The sequence below is a fragment of the Perca flavescens genome, chromosome 11 (genome assembly GCF_004354835.1).
Source record: "Perca flavescens isolate YP-PL-M2 chromosome 11, PFLA_1.0, whole genome shotgun sequence".
In the NCBI taxonomy this organism is placed as follows: Eukaryota; Metazoa; Chordata; class Actinopteri; order Perciformes; family Percidae; genus Perca; species Perca flavescens.
In genome coordinates, this window is record NC_041341.1 from 11,380,620 (window position 1) to 11,398,056 (window position 17,437).

General features: G+C 38.0%; 1 protein-coding gene across 4 annotated transcripts; it reads left to right on the forward strand.

Annotated features, from left to right (window-relative positions):
- Positions 1-4,191: 4,191 nt before the first annotated feature.
- Positions 4,192-16,412, forward strand: hao2 (hydroxyacid oxidase 2 (long chain)). Of its 4 annotated transcripts, none has more exons than XM_028591689.1 (9): positions 4,192-4,269; positions 6,705-6,760; positions 9,203-9,355; positions 10,697-10,848; positions 11,266-11,549; positions 13,364-13,585; positions 15,081-15,239; positions 15,785-15,854; positions 15,973-16,412. In XM_028591689.1, exons 2-9 carry the CDS (start codon positions 6,744-6,746, stop codon positions 16,026-16,028), a joined length of 1,113 nt encoding a protein of 370 aa, XP_028447490.1. In that variant the 5' UTR covers positions 4,192-4,269; positions 6,705-6,743; the 3' UTR covers positions 16,029-16,412. The 4 variants fall into 4 exon arrangements, with proteins under 4 accessions (XP_028447490.1, XP_028447491.1, XP_028447493.1 ...); XM_028591690.1 differs by having other exon boundaries at positions 13,367-13,585; XM_028591692.1 differs by lacking the exons at positions 4,192-4,269; positions 6,705-6,760 and adding an exon at positions 8,508-8,647.
- The last annotated feature ends 1,025 nt before the right edge of the window (positions 16,413-17,437 follow it).

Below are 17,437 nucleotides of genomic sequence, written 5' to 3' on the forward strand. Positions count from 1 at the left end.
CATCAAATGACAATCAAATCTGGACATCCATCACTCAGCTGCTACATGACATTTACAGCCACTGATGTGTTCGCTCCTTTGCCTTTGCTTTGGCATCCTGGACAATGCTGCAGCTACTTACTTCCAGATATAAAAAGAAAGCTTTCTACATCAGCATCTCCATAAAAAATCAAAAAACTCAAAACTGTTAACTTTTAATTCTAGCTTTACAAAAGTCTACTTTGACCATTAAAAAAAGAGCTTAAACTTCTTACTCATAATTTAAAAAATATATACTATATATAATACTGTTAATATTTAGTATGTACTTTTTTAGTATAATGATCCCATGTACATCAAGAAAGTCTAATATCCATCCATCTTATAATAATAATAATAATACTGTGCAATTCCACTACTGTGCAATATCTGTATACTGTGCAATATCATTACTCTCATTGTCCAATATCTATTACTCATTGAATCTGATCACCACTATTAGGCAATATTCAAATAATGTGCAATAACCAACACTTCATATCACACTGTATATAAAACCATACTTATTTTTTCACATGTATATAGTGTCTCAACTGTTAATATTAATGGACAATGCATCAACGCCTCAGTTAACATTTTCATAATGAGTTTTTGATCTCACTCGCTAGTTTTAAGTCTTCTGCAACACAGAATGATGTTCATTTTTTGAAATATGGTCTCGTTGATTTTCAATTCGACGATAAAGCAGGGGGTGTTTTAGGACGTGGCTATGATGTGATTGCCAGTCAAAGTGTGTAACGTAACATAGAGTGTAAGCAGCTCCTCCCTCTCGTCTAAAATTGTCACCTCTGCAACCAGGATGGCCGCGCCCGCAATGGCAAACTCGACGACAGATAGCAGATCTCCACAAACCAATGGGTGACGTCACAATGCAACAACAAACAAACTGCATAGTTTCTTGATTAGGTTTGAAATTTCAGGTCTTTTAAAGTAATCCTTTTCAAGCCACAATACGACACAGACATAAGTAATCCTAAATAAATATAATGTATTTCCAGCATGCATGTGACCAACTCAGTTATATATAAAATTGTAATTATATTAAATTGTCAGCCTCGCCAACTCATGTAACTCCAACACATGAAAATAAGTCAGAATATATTGCAGTCCCACACACACCAACAATTTATTTTGACAATCATTTTCAAAGACAAAAAAAAAAAGACAATGACACTATCTGTTCCAATGACCTGAGACCCTCAATTTAGAAAGTCGAAGGTCTAAGAACAGACCGGTCTTATCCTTTATACTTTCAACCTGTGACTTTTGTTGTTTGCTGTTGGTCTTGTCTATCTTTGTATTGCTCCTTTGTCCTAACTTGTGTGGGAAAGCAGGAAACATGCAGATAAAACGCTTTTATTAAGTCAGGCCCACCGCACATAATGTCTTTAGCATTACTTCGCTCCTTTTCCCGCTAAAAAAAAAAAATTAAATCCATGAATCAAATTTCGCCTTCTCTTGCCTGCGTTTGAAAAGTTAAAACCATGATGGGCAGCCATCGGGTTTAGGCCTTCCTGCAGGAGAAATTTGCTGCATGAATTTACAGCCCATGTCCGCAGACTCTGCTGTATTTAGTCTGATAATAAACCTGGGAGAGACAGAGGTGGAGGAGCTGAGAGCCTCGCCAGGGCATGATAACACCTTGACAATTCAACACACATGTGCCGCGGCGTGCTGGGCCGCAGCCTGGGGGCAGAGCCTCAACCAGCATGTGGAAGAGGTTTTCCACTCAGCTGAACGTCCAGTACCTCCAGTACAGCGGCCCCGGAGCCAGATCTAACTCTACGGTATTAGGCATCGAGGCCAGCTGTGAATTAACACAATTTGCACCTTTTCTCGGTGCAGATAACACCCGCACATCCCCGTGGAGGTCCAAGTCGTCAGATTTGGCCTTTGGCTCCACCTTCACAGCCTTTTGTGTTAAAGCCAAAATAAAAAACACAAATTCACATAAACACAGAAAGACGGACGTCTCTCAAGGAGCCAGGTTTTGTAAACCGAAGATATTACATTTACAAAGAGTGAATTCAATTCAAAAGCTGTAATGAAGTAATGCGAGAGAATCTAATTTAACATCACTGCACCCCATTGCTGTTTTAAAATGCTTGAACAACTTCTCGGGGCGTTTTGTTTCGTCCGCGGTGAGCTGAGACACTGTGGCATTCATACCATTTTCTCTCACATCCTGCCATCGATCCATCACTTACGGGTGGGGATCCTAACATAACAAGCTCATGATATCAAAGGTTGGGACATCTGTGTTTTATATGTAAAGACCCTCAAAACACCTGTCAAAGTCTACACTCCCACTTTTGACATCTCCAGAAAGAGCCCCGGCACCTCATAGAATGTGTTTGTTTTTTAGCTGTTGTCTCTTACAGTATGTTTGATCAAAGCTGGATTAAGTCTATTAGGCTACTCCCAGACTCCTTAATCTATCTGTGAGGGACACACGTACATTTTAGTGATTCACACTTGACGAGCTCTAAGGAAACAGACCTAATGAGTTATCAAAATACAAACTGCTGTTTATTTAGCTGTTTTCGATTGCTTGTGCAATGAGATAACTGTAACTAGGAAGAGTTCAGTTAACTTTGGTACAATAATTTCTCAAAGACACACTAGGGATGGTAATAAATAACTGTTTAACCGTTATCTGACGTTAAGAATTTCTATCAGTTTAACATTTCTGACATTAAACAGTTAAAAACAGGGTGGAGAAACCCAAATTTGAGTTTCTCTGCCAAATAACGTTAGGCTAACTGACTTTTTAGCTAGCTAGCAAACAATGTAATGTTTTGTTTTCTTTAGGAATAGCTGCAGGATAACTACAGTCCTTTTAGCTAGCTAGCAAACAATGTAATGTTTTGTTTTTTTTAGGAATAGCTGCAGGATTACTACAGTCACTGACTTTTAGCTAGCAAGCAAACAATGAAAGGTTTTGTTAAGGAATAGCTACAGGCTAACTAACTGATTTTTTAGCAAGCTAGCAAACAGTGAAATACAGTATTTTGTTAACCCCTTGACGCCTGAATTTATTCACAATTATATAAACAAAATATTATGTGTGTTTCTGGCTCCAAGCTGATGCTAAATTAAGTTGAGATTGTTCATTTGTCTATAGCATATGGAATAGATATAAATTTAGGTATGATGCAAATTAGCGACAACAGGCATTATGGTAAAATTCTTTACAAAATGGTAAAATTAATAAAACACATAGTAGATTTCATTCATGTCACAAAGTTGTTAGAATTTCTAAACTGTAATTGACAAATACATGGATCTTGACAACGGCATGAAAGAAAACACTCTTCTACTCCCTAACATTGACAGTAGTTTCTTTAGGGTTAGGGGTTGGGTTAGGTGTAGGGGCAGGGTTAGGGGTAGGGGTAGGGGTAGGAGTAGGGTTAGGTTTAATTTTGCTTCCGTGAACCGGATGTATCTCCCACTCCGACCGGTCCTACGAGAAACCAGTGCATGCAAAAGGTTCCTAGGTATGTATCGTATGTAAACAAACCGGCATTGGGGGGAATACACACGCTATCTCGCCTGCAGTGGGAATGGAAGGGGTTTGATGCAAATTAGCGACAGTCGGCGTTAAATATTTTTTTCATTTTGTTAAGACTCTTATATCAAAAAAAGACATTTAGTAATTTTCAAAAACACAAGGAGGTCGAGAAGTTTGCAGGAAGAGAAGGAGACAAGAAAGGGGGAAAGGGAGGGAGGGAGGAAGAGAAAAGAAGAGTGACGGAAAGGAAGGAGGAAAGATTTTAAATGGAAAAAGAAAAGGAAGAAAATCAAAGGAAGGGATTGGGGGAAAGGAAAGAAAGAAGGAATGATGGATGAGCAGACCAAGTGAGGGAGGAAAGAAAAAAAGGGAGGACAGATGACACAAGGGAGCGAATGAAGGAGGATGAAAAAATGAGAGAAGGAAGGAAGGATGATGGAAGGGAGAAGAGATAACGGAAAGCGTTTGTTGCTCCTACATACAGTCGACCTGGTCGAGCCTTTGGTATTTTTCGGCACACAGAGGGCTCAGAGTGCTGACGAGAGGCTTAGCCGAGGTTGAGCCACCGTGGGCGGAGCATCACACTGTGAGAGGGGACATGGGTGGGATGAGGGAGGTCAGATGGGGGGGCTGATGGGGGGCTGGACTGCCCTCTGACACGACCCTGTCATATGAGAGGGGAACCAACATCGTAGGCCTGCCAAAAAGCTCAGGTGAAGGTAAGACATTTATTTTATCCACTTCAGTAACTATTTATTCACACTGTGTGCACTTGGGATTCTACTTTTTTTCAACTGTTTATCTTAATGTTGACACCAAGTGTGTTTCAACCAGATATATTAATAATAACAACAAAGCGTCAGGACGTGTTTATCTGCTGGTGATGAGCAGCACACTTTACCAGTGTGACAAAAACTAAATAATCTCTAACAGAAGCTGGTTCAATCTTCAACTTGTTTAGCATTGCTCACTAAATATATTACTAGGTATTCTAGAAATTCACCTGGACAATGTGCTCTCAGCAGCCATTCAATCGGTCTGAATGACCTGACAGGACACAGCCTACACAGGACAGAGGCTCACATTCATCACACACAGCCACACTGAAAACCTACAGTCAATAATAACACACAAAAAATGATATTCTGCTGAGAAAAATAATAAATCATAGCAGGACTACCTAAATATCATAAACATGTAGTGCATTTTATATTTCATAAATTTAAAGTGAGAGACAAAAAATTGTGTTTCCAACAAAATGTTAGTAAAAATATTATTTAACATAAGTTTTTTTTATCATAACTATTTTCAAAGACTCACAAAGGCCTCATTTTAAAGGATTTCTCTTTTAAAAATCTAAGCTCAGTAAAACTAAGGTTTTAAATCTATCTCAAACACATTCTAGTTTAACCTTACGAAGTCCACACGAATCAGGAAGCAGGTATGTATGTACAGTATAGTGTTGTACAGTGTGTACGTAGTGTAACATTGTGTTTACTACTGTAACAGGTGTGACATCAGAGGTCGTAGTTTTTCTTTAGAGACACTGAGCGTGTATTGTGCAGTACTAACATTAAATGAAAGTCTGTTTGTGTTAACCTGCTTTACAAATGTTGAATGGAGCTTTAAGAATGAACTTTCATTCAGTATTGCACTGCCCTCAAGTGTTCACAGTTGAAAGCTTATACAGCGTTCTTAACTAGAAAAATATTACAGTATGAAGGTATCTGTATGAGCTGTAGTACTACGTCTCATAAAGGGATGTTTTGTTTAGTATAAAAAGAAACAAACACAAATGCCCAGGTACAAATACATGAATAAAGTACACACTATGACTATGTCTGTCTCCACTGTTTTACGCAGCAGTTGGGACTGTGAAACTACAAATAGTTTCAGTAAAAGTCATAGTAAACATAATAAATATACATTATAAAGTTTATTTACAGAGCACTTGTCATAATCAGCAATTACAAAGTGATTTTGAAAGGTCAGGCAATAAAATAAAAACTGAAAAAAGTTGATGAAATAGTGAGAACAAAAGACAAAATAAAATACATCGCTGTCAGGCAGAAAACCTTGTATCTTCAAATTTTATTATCTTAACAGCTTTTCATAAATCCATGCTATTGGTCACCCTTTGCGTCAGTCTGTGGGTTTTACAAATATCTAAACAGTGACGATGCAATTTCATCTGACTTCGTCTGAGAAAAATACCCCAATACAATTTTTTTCATTTCCTGAAAAGCTAAAGTTTTGGACATACAAGGTTTTCGCCCGACAGTGATGGTATATGCCATATACTGCATAACATATGCACAGAGACATCAGGTGCACAAACAACTTCATACACATGCCAGATGTTTTCTTATCATTATTATTCTTCTGTTTGTATAAAATCTAAATATTAAAAATATGTTCCAACACATCTTCTGCACTGTGGTACACTTGTCACTAATACTAATAATAGTAGTAGAAATGATAACAGCAGGTTTGGTGGTTTGAATATTAATAAACTGAAGGTAGTATTGACAGTGGTGGTGGTAGTAGTTCTTGTTGCAGTAGTAGGCACAGTAATAACAGTAGTTTCTAGCAGTACCAAAAGGTACGCCCAAGGGCGACCATTTTGTATTTGCCCTGATGTATGATGGGATAGGCTGCTCTGCCTAAAGATTGGGTTTTAAAAAAAATTGTATACAGTACATGTTTCTGCTTGTTTATTGCTATTTTGTCCTTATATTGTGTTTGACTTTTGATGTGAGATTTCCTCTGCTTACAATGGTCTGTCGTGTGACTTTACCTGTTTGCACTAATCATGTGACTATGCTTATTGACCATCTTATCACTTGCCAAAAGTTATAAAAGACAGCCCAAAGGCGACCATTTTGTACTGATCAAGGCCTTAATGGCTGAAATGCGTAGGCACGTTTAAATGAGAAGACATTAAAAGCTGTTTAAACTTAACCCTCTCGAGTGCCTCAGTTTCCTTCAACCCTTTTAAAATTTAAGGTTGTTGTATCATCAGTTTGTACAGCAGAATTGTTGTAGTCGTAGTTGTATTGGTATCACCATTTGTGACGTAGGATTTGTGGTAGTAGTAGTAGTAGTAGTAGTAGTAGTAACAGTGCTTTCTGTTTTGGTTGTGGACTGTTCACAGGTTATGAGTATGTCAGGAGAGAAGTTCTGCTGATAAAGAATGAACATTTGTAATCGGTGAGTAAACTTTACGGAGGTAAACAATCACCTCCTCGATTCCCTGTTTACTGTCCGTATATATGCTCAGACAGAATTGACAGGATGTTTTTTTTTCTCTGACTTATCTAGAAAAATCATTCAACATGTTCAATCATTAAATTACAAAGAGATATATTGTCAACTTTTTCATTCTTCAATTTTTTTTATTTATATACCTTGTTACTACAAATTATACAGATTTTTACTGACTTATGTAGTTTTTTTTTCGAATCAATTAATTTACGAAAGTTCTATTAACTCATTTGTTTATTTTTAGTTATTTATCAGTCAGTTGATTGTTGAGTGGTAAAAGATCTTAAACCCTGAAATTGAAGTATAAACACTTAAAAAGTGATAGATATTTTACAGTCTCTTAGTAAACACTAGGTTCATAGCAAAATGTGTCTACTAACTATATTACTATGTTATTCCCTTTAAGATCACCTAAATTCATGAAACACAGCTAACACACTACACATGTGGACTGTCACTGGAAGAGGTTTGCACCTGTACTGTCTCTTCATTTAATAATGTTTGTTGTTTTTCAAGTCACTCATGCATTCAACTGGAAGGTGCTTCCTCAGGAAATCCTCTGTACAGTTTACACACAGAAACCCTCCATCTGTTTATATTTGTTAAGGTAGGCAATGAACTAAAGATCGGAATAGAGCTACACTGTACTTTCTATTCTAAAGGCGTCATGCCTGAGCCCAACACCCTGCATAGGTGCTTCTTCAGTTTACTTAAGACTGAAGGACACGTGTAGCTAATTTTAATTCAAAAATCTTTTTTTCACAATATGAAAATGTCCATCAAATGGTGACATACTTAAATAACCTGTTTAATCCAAAAACAAACAAAAAATATTCAAATTACAATGATGATATCAAGCAGAAGAAAATTAGTAATTTATCTTACTGCTAAATTACTTAAATGAAGTTGACTAATCAACTAATCATGCCAGCACTATCTTGACAATCCAACATTGCACTGACATCCTGTTTGACCTGCTAAGAGAAGATGTTCATCAATTTGTGTGTGTTAAGAACAATCAAACTTAGAATTACTCAAAACTCAATTTATGGTTGGGGTGGAAAGGAATGAACAAAATGAGTAAGGCTGTACATACTGCCTCTAATGAGTAGGAGGGTGATTGATTAAACCTGAAGGGAAGGGGGCGGTACAAGCAGGAGTGTTTGATAGTACCGTTCCTGACTCAGGTGTGGTCATGTGGCCTCTGCTTAGGGACTTTTAACAACTCCAAACATATTATGTATTGACAGACAGTATTTGACAGATAGTTAATACTTAATAATCTGCATTTAGACCTGAGTACTTCTTCCAGCTCTGTATAGTCTTGACTAAATGTTCTCCAGCTGTTGTGTGTGAGCACATTTGCATAAGACAAAGTGTGGTTGTTGATAATGATTATCTTTTTATTTAATTTTTTATAACATAGTTACCAAATTGAAGATTACTAAAAGAGGAGTATCCCATGTGCAGTATGCATGTGTTAGCATGTAGGCCTGCGTACACAGCATGTAAATGTGTATGCCCGCATGTACTACTGCATGTACCATCTGGACCACAGAGCACTGTGTTAGAGACTCCTCTTGTCCTCACTATAGCTGGAGTCACCATCAGCACATTTCCAGCTTGTGTAAACACAATAAGAGCAAGGGTCACTCTGTGGTCACATACACTGTCAGTGGCTTTCACAGTGGCTCTATGGAAGTGTGATTCTGTCTGACACAAAAGCAACACTGTGGACACAAGGATTCATCTCTGTTTTAAACCATAAAGAAAAACTAAAAAGTAAAAGAGTCGTTTTACTTGCTCAGATGTCAAAGTGTGGAAGCTTGACTGGTGAGTTGTTGACGACGTGATTGCGCTACGTTTGCTGATACAAGGGCAGATTCCGTTTGCGGGGGTGATGTTGCAACTTCAGTGCTTCGTGGAGGCACTGTCATGTGAGGGTGGGGGATTTTGTTTATGAAAGATCCATTTTTGTGGTAAGTCTTGAAGCTGAAAGTTCTTGCATTTAGAAGATTTTTTTTTTTTTTTTCATTTTGAAGTTGAAGTGTCTATTTGCTTGTTGGAGCCTGCAGCAATTTGTCTCAACTGCAAGGAGCAAATTGATTTTCCAGATGACACATGGTTTGAAATATGAGAAGTGACTGTACATAAATTATGCTTAACAAAACCAGCAGTGCAGCATTGAGTAAATATGTATTTTGAATGCTGAAGTTCATAAGCATATGGTAAAATGACTTATCTTGACATGTGTTTTATGATTATTCAATAGGAACTAATAATTTATATTGATCGTGGATTATCTCCTTCCTTTCCTGCATGTTTTATTGTGCATGCCGATATCACTAAGCATCATACTGAACACAGATTATCGCTGTTTGCACATAGAGAGGGAGGCCGCTGTGCAGAGATGGCTATGGTATGCCTGACGGATTTTGAGGAGTATGCTAAGGAGCATCTCTCAAAGGCCACCTGGGATTATTATGCAGCTGGAGCAGACGAATGCTGCACCAGGGACGACAATCTACTGGCTTACAAAAGGTGCAGTGGGAAAAATAAAGTTTACCTTACCCAGATGTTCAAGCTCACCACAGATACACTATAGACCTTTTTCACGGCTGAAATAGCTCATTGGGACACTTGATGGAATTGAGCCATCGTTAAGGTTATCAATTTCAGCTGTGCTTATCCTACTATGACAAGTCAAAAGGTCTGCTGTGAAAAAGGTCCATTTAACTCAAATCACATGTATGTGTATTCATGTGCTGAATAACATAACGATTCACCATTGGGGTTGAGATAATTTATTTTAAGATAGTTTTGATAGTAAAACTGAAGATCATAAGGACACAGCCTGTACCTTCCGTGGACTTTAGACTGCTGTTAACGATTTCTGTATATAGGCTACATTATGTAAATGGAATGCCTTATAATCACTAACAGGCAGTTAAACTTCACGGAGTACTGTTGTGTAGTTAATAAGGAAGTGTTTTGAAAGTTGCATGTCATGACTTTTTTTTTTTTTTATCTTGTCAGAACTCTTCCTTTGTGCATTCCTCTCAGCCTGTTTTTGCTACAACAATGCTGTTGCTAAGGATTTGTTTGCTGGTGCATTTGGGGTCAGGTTAGACATTTCTTCCCCCCTGCAGGAATAAAGACTGGGCTGTGTCTTGTAAAGATGATCTCAAGTAGCTTTGGGAAAACAGAATCCCAGGAAAGAAATATAACTTGTCCAGCAAAAAACAGCATGTTGTCATCCCCTGAGTTTCATTATTTGACAATAGTGGTTATAAACATTTTGCAACAAGTTGGTTTGGTTCCATGAAAATATGTGCCTTTTTAACAGTTTTCTAACAATACAATGTAAAGTAAAGCTCCCAATAGGGTGGGGTAATATGACCATACATACTGTCAAACAATAGAAATTGATCCACCATCACAGATTCTGTCATTCTATTCCCATCATTGCAGCTATCACTTTAATATCTGTGTTATATGGTGTATCAGGTCAATATGGGCAATGTTTTAAATTAATATTATGTTTTCTTTGGATCAATGTGAGTAAGTGAGTATGTTTCTTTGTCAGGCATTTGATAAAGCAAAAACAGACATCCCAGTCTGTTTATGTGATACCAAAAAACATCTTCTTAGTTGATTATATCAATTATATATATTGATATTGTGATATAAAAATATATATGTCATGATAGAGGTTTTTATGCATATCGCCCATTCCTTGCTCCTTTTGTAGGATTTTTTGTAAATTGGCCAGATTTATCTAAATGAATATCCTCACCTACTGTACCTGAACACCTCCCCCCTCCCCCTCCCACTGTTACATTTGGTGTTATTGTTACATGTTCATCTGTACTTCACACTCAGGATCCGTCTGAGGCCTCGTATCCTGCGGGATGTGTCGGTCAGCGACACACGGACCACAGTGCAGGGGACAGAAATCAGCTTTCCGGTTGGTATCGCACCTACTGCCTTTCACTGCCTGGCCTGGCACGAAGGAGAGGTGGCCACCGCTCGGGGTGAGGACCGTGTCATGAAGTCATAAAGTCTCATAAACCCTTCAAAACCCTTTCTCAAATGGGGCGACTCAGAAGGGATCATGTTGTTTTTTTTTTAAAGTTCCTGAAAAGTTTGTATTTTTAAGACACGTTTTTATCCAATAACATTGTTAGTGTACATTTCCAACACTAGATGGGAGCATAAGATTGCAATAATCTTGTGTTGTCAAGAATATAGGCTAGTGTATTATTATTTTCTCTTTGATCTGTACAAACAATAATTCCGCCAATAACACTTTTCTTTCATTTTCTGAGAGTCTGAGGTGCACGAGTATCCAAAAAATGTCATAGCTTACTGTGACACTGAACTCCTCAAATCTAAATGTAAATTCCATCTTCAGTGACTACAGTAATAACTTCTCAACTTCCGTCTCACAGCCACTGAGGCTCTCAACACTTGCTACATCACCAGCACTTACTCCACCTGCTCAGTGGAGGAGATTGTGGCAGCAGCACCAAACGGTTACCGCTGGTTCCAGCTGTACGTGTACCGAGACCGGAAGCTGTCCGAACAGATTGTGCACCGCGTAGAGGGGCTGGGCTACAAGGCCCTGGTCCTCACGGTCGACGTCCCCTACACCGGGAAGCGCCGCAACGACATCCGCAACCAGTTCAAGCTGCCGCCACACCTTAAGGTCAAGAACTTTGATGGAGTGTTCCAGGTAATTTTTTTCTTTTTCAACATATTCAAGATACCTTTAAAAAATGTAAAAACATAGCAGAAAAAGACATTTAAGAGACAAAGATAAGACAACAGACAACAAGGTCCAACTAAACAAGAGCTGCTTGATTCACTACTTCACTGATGTAATATTGCATTCTTATTTTACATAATTGTTCTGTTACATCAGATTTAAAATTATAGATGTCTTGTTCATAATCATCAGTGGTGGAATGTAACTAAGTATATCAGTCTTTTCATTCCATGCTTCTTTCTACTTCTACTCCGCTACATTTCAGAGAGAAATATTGTACTTTTTACTCCACTTAATTAATCTGACAGCTTTAGTTACTAGTTATTTTACACATTAAGATGTTTTGCACACAAAACACATGTAGTTTATAAAATACAATGTTTTATTATAAATTAAACTACCCAACAATATACAGGCCTTCAACTAGGCCTACGTCTGAAATGATTGGACCATTTAACACTTAGTTGATTGACAGAACTGTTTGCATCGTTTCCAGTTTCTAAAATGTGAGGATTTTTCTGCATTGAGTACTTTTAATACTTTAAGTACATTTTCCTGGGGATACTTACATACTTTTACTTAAGTATCATTTTCAATGCAGGACTTTTACGAGTATTTTTACAGTGTGGTATTAGTACTTTTACTTAAGTAAATGATCTAAATACTTTTTCCACCAATTAATTTTTACACATTTCCCGCCATATAATACGGTGGCCGACAGGGGCAAACGCCCTGCAACTTCAGAAAACACATGCAAATAGACTGTGCTGCACATGTGTTGTCAAATTAATGAAGTTGTTTTTCTTTTTGCATCGCTTCTTTTTTCGGGGTTTGCTTTTCTTTTTGCATCGTTTTTTAATTGCAGCGCGTTTGTATATTTGGTTGTGTTGTGTGTATATGCAGCACATTTGCTGAATGCTGCACATGTGTTGTCAAATTAATGAAATTGTTTTCTTAATTTGCTTGTGTTTTGTCTATTTGCATGTGTTTTCTGAAGTTGCAGGGCGTTTGCCCCTGTCGGCCACCGTAATATAATTACATTTCTAGATTACTTAACTTCAGATACAGCTATTGCTCATTCAGCTGCTGATTGCACACGACTACTACGTGTCTTGAGAAAGGTCCTTGTGACCGAAACGTTGACCAACCAAATAAATCAATGCAGCGGTGACAAGTGCTAGCAGGATTTTATTTTTGCTTTTTTCTTTGGAAATAAAAGTCATATATATACAAAACATCCAACCTCCATGTAACAGCAGGGTCATAGGGTCAGTGTAACGCTTATCAGTTCAATTTTCTAAGCACAAATGGACATTTGGAAAAACAGAAAAATGGGTTCCAATATCCAGTTTTTCTTTTTTTTCTGCCTTGACAAATTAAAAAATTGGATCTTTAAACTGTTTTTCCAATTTTCTGTTTTTATTCAGAGGATCAGAAATTTAGAAAATTACAAAATTGCATCTGGGCTCCAATCATTCAATACTGCAATGGTATTCTCTCCTTCGTTCTGCCTAGTTATGCAGAAAATTGGAAAAACTGGTTAAAAATCAAATTTTTTTAATTTGTCAAGGTGGAAAAAAATGAAAAATTTGATATTTGAACCCATTTTTCTGTTTTTCCAAATGTCCGTTTGTGCTTAGAAAATTGAACTGATAAGAGTTACACTGACCTCATAGTTGCCCCATGACAATAATGTAGGCATTATCAGTAAAAATACAAGCAGTAGTAGCACTAGATACATTTACATATGAAGTTATGCTTTTTAACGCATGCACTATAAGCAGGAGACTGCAGCCCCAGAGGAGTATGGGATCCCGGCCAACACCTTGGACCCCTCCATCAGCTGGAAGGACGTGTACTGGCTGCAGTCCATCACCCGCCTGCCTATTATCATCAAGGGAATCCTGACCAAGGAGGACGCCGAGCTGGCTGTGGAGCATGGTGTCCAGGGCATCATTGTGTCAAACCACGGGGGGAGACAGCTGGACGGAGGCCCAGCTTCGGTACTTACAGTACTGACCATGTTACTTCTTAAGTTAGATAAAGATTTAAAAAGAATGTAATGTCATGTTTTTAAAGGTGATGCAAATATAATAGTAGTTGTAGTAGTAGAATAAGAAGTAGTAGTAAATAAATAATAAATACAGAAGTGAGGAGCCAAAGCAGTAGTAGCAGTAGTGGCGTGGCTTTAACAGTGGTAGTAGCAGAAAAATAACAAGTTGTGGTTTTATGTTTTTCCAGAAACAATTATCTCCGGGGAGTCACTGTACTGAGTGAAATAGAGAGGCAAAGTCCCTCCCTTTCCTGTGGACCTCGCGGGACCTTATTTCGGGGAAAAAATATGTATGTAAGTGAATGGGGATAGACTAATTCTTTTTTGATCCCGTTTGAATTGAGCCATGAATTATATATACGATGTTCGTTAGTCTAAAAGATAATTTTGCAACTGCAAAAAGTCTGTAGTAGAATTGCTGTAGTATCACTTAGTTTTGTGTAAAACCGCTCAGTGCTAGTTACACATATCTCATCTCCCATAATTTACATCACCTAGCTTGATGCTCGGCTTGCCCGCTAGCTAGCTAGCTTAGCTATGTTCCACAACACATGTAATGTTAACTTACCTGATGTGTTTAATCCAGCGAAGTTTTATGAGTTTAGATGCGACTATGAAGTGTGTAGTCTTTCTAATTACGTATTTTCATAGTCGTATACAGTACTTCAACAGTTTTATGACAAACTGACACTTTCTTGACCTGCAAAATTATCTTTCAAATTGACGAGCATCATGTGCATAATCTATGGTTCAATTCAAACGGAATCAATACAATTATTTGCCTTTCTCCATTCACCACAGAACACATTTTTTCAGAATTAACATCCCAGGGTGGTCCAGCAGAAGGGGAGGGACTTTGTCTCTCTATATTCCACCCCATAACCTCTTTTTGAAAGAGTAGTTTTATTTTTGGATATTTTACAGATAATACAAGCAAGATAGAAAGTGTTAATTTCTGAGTTTCGGGGGGTGCTGTGATGGTAGGCAGATTTTCTTACTTTTGGCGCCATATTTAACATACAACCATTAGAGAGTGGTTTTATCTAACTCTTGTCAAGAAAGCAAATAAGGGTATTTACCAAAATGTCAAACTTTTTACCGTCACCATTAGTTACAGTAGTGCTAGTTGTTATACTTTATTTGACAGTGAGTTGTAGATAATATGAGCGTGTTCTGGTTTTGAGGTAGCCACAGTTAAGTAAAAGAAGTCAAACTTTAAAAAAAAGAAGAAAAAAACAGCATGTTGTTTGTTAACATTAGTGCTCATGTAATCCTCTTTCAAAAAAATGAAATGTAGCCTGTGTTACGTAACATACAGGGTCCAACCTACAGTGTGAAGTGTAGTACGAAAAGCCAGTCGGAAACACATCTACACTTACCAGCCTGTGCACTGGATCTTTAAAGTAAGCTGGCCTTGTTACATCTTTCACCTCTGCTGCTAACAGATTGACGCACTGTCGGAGATCGTGGACACAGTTCAGGGCAGGATCGAGATCTATGTGGACGGAGGCATCAGGACAGGAAGTGATGTATTGAAAGCGCTAGCCTTGGGAGCCAAGTGTGTTTTCATTGGCCGTCCAGCAGTGTGGGGCCTTGCATACAAGGTACAAACAGCAGCACTGTGTGTGTGTGTGTGTGTGTGTGTGTGTGTGTGTGTGTTCTTGGTGTTTCTTTTCATTGAAATATTATTACTGACAACTATCTGGCTCTCTCCACTTATTTTTATTTTCTCAACAGTTAAAGTTTATCGTTGAAAGTCAGTGACATTATTGGAGCCATAGGGCCTTGGTTTAAGGTTTACAGATAAATGTATTCTTGATTTTGAACTGTTAAGTTACTGTTTGCAACTTGGGAGCTGCTATGCTGTCTGAACTCAATACAATCCTTAACAGAAACTAACATTTTGATGCACTGTAACTTTTGCTAACAGACCTAATGTGTGGGATGTGATGCCAAGTCTTTGGCTGTAAAAAAACAAAAAGAAAAGAAAAAAAAGAAAGAAATGACCATTGAAATGAAAGTTTCTCTGTAAAGAACAATCACATCTTTAAACCAAAGGATGACATGCACTGATGTTGATTTTGATTATAGGATCCCAGATGATATTTGTGTCTTTTATAGTAATTATGGGTCCTGTGTGATCTTTCAGGGTGAGGAAGGATTGAGGGAAGTGCTGCAAATCTTAAATGATGAGTTCCGTCTGTCCATGGCTTTATCAGGTGAGAGACGTGAGGTCAAGTCACTAAAACTGAGAAGTGCTGTTATATGCTGTGCCAAAATGTAGCAATATCCTGTCTGAACTAAAACAACTGATGTTTTTATATGTATCCGATGCAGGTTGCAGAAACGTGGCAGAAATCAACCGGAACCTCATTCAGTGCTCTAAACTCTAAGAGACCAGCAGAGGGCAGCACTGACGACCATAACGACACCCACTGGACAGGATTCTACAGGACTGAACCAAACCAACAGTGATGACACAAAGAAACTGAAATATGTTCACCTCAGAACTCATGACTTTATCATGTTAGGAAACATGCAAAACCGTTTCATGCAAGAGTGGACGAGTGAGAAAGTTGAGGGTTGGCGGCATATTTAGCAAGTGGATATTGAAAGTGTTTTCTTCTTTTTTTAGCTTTTGGATTGAAAGGGGTGGAGGCACTTTTCATGAAACCAACAAACTTCTTTTGGTTTTCTTGTAATAAATGCAACTGTTAATGACAGACGCTACCGTTTGAGATGCTGACGGTGAATAAAGTCTGCTGAGGTGATGAAGATCTGTTGGCCTTTTTTTTGGATCTATTATACAATGTAAGCATGCGATAACAGACGTAATAGCCGTATAGCAGAAATCTGACTTTTCTTTTTCTTTCCCAACTTTATATTTTACATGGACATTCTGTTTTAATGCAGGGGAGATACAGGTGCAGTGTGTAAAAAAACAAAACAACAAAAACACTCCATTCTGTGTTTTAAAGGGACAGTTCACCCTAAAAACCCTTAAAAATTACATGTAGTGCTATTTAACAATCTAGATTTTTGTTGGTGTGAGTTGCCCAGTGTTGGAGATGTTTGGCACGCAGAACAGGAAGCATACTCATGGACGAGAGACTCAAGACAGAGCAGGAGATTAGTTTATAGCTAACCGATACATCTAGCTCCCCTGAGCTGAGCTGTCACAAACACAAACCTCTCATCCATGATTCAAATGTATTTTTTGGCGCTTTGAGCACCACAAGCCGAGCGCCATCTAGTTCCATTATATTGGAAGGACGGCAGACATCTCTATGGCAATATCTCCAACACTGGACAACTCACAACAAAGCAATCTAGATTGAAAAATAAAACTAGTACGAGGAAAAAATATGTATTTTTGATTTTGGGGTGAACTGTCCCTTTAAATCTCTAGTGAAACTAACTGGTCAGTGTATCATTTCAGCTACAGGTTGGATTTATTTAGCTTCTAGAAAAACAATAAACTGCTACTTTAACAGGTCAAAAGACCTTTTTTGTATACCGTCTTTGCATGGGATTGTGATATTTTCAACTTTCATCCAGCAAAATACATCAAAATACCAAGAAATATAAAAATGACAATTTCAGACGTTTCATTCCTCCATTTGGGTTATCATGCTTATCTACATAGGCAATCGAAGGCCTGCTAGTGTGCCTGTATGCTCAACTCAAAACCTTAAAAAAAAACACACAGCTTGTGAAACCTTTTGCTGATTATTTCACTAACAGTATCACAAGTGTGTCACAGTCGGGTTGGGAGATGCAAGAAGGCGCAGACAGCGAGAAA

Excerpts from the sequence above, each read along its gene's own strand:
- hao2 (XM_028591689.1), top strand. Across the intron at positions 10,849-11,265 it reads AGAGGTGGCCACCGCTCGGG|CCACTGAGGCTCTCAACACT; the intron begins GTGAGGACCGTG and ends TCCGTCTCACAG. Across the intron at positions 15,240-15,784 it reads TGTGGGGCCTTGCATACAAG|GGTGAGGAAGGATTGAGGGA; the intron begins GTACAAACAGCA and ends GTGATCTTTCAG.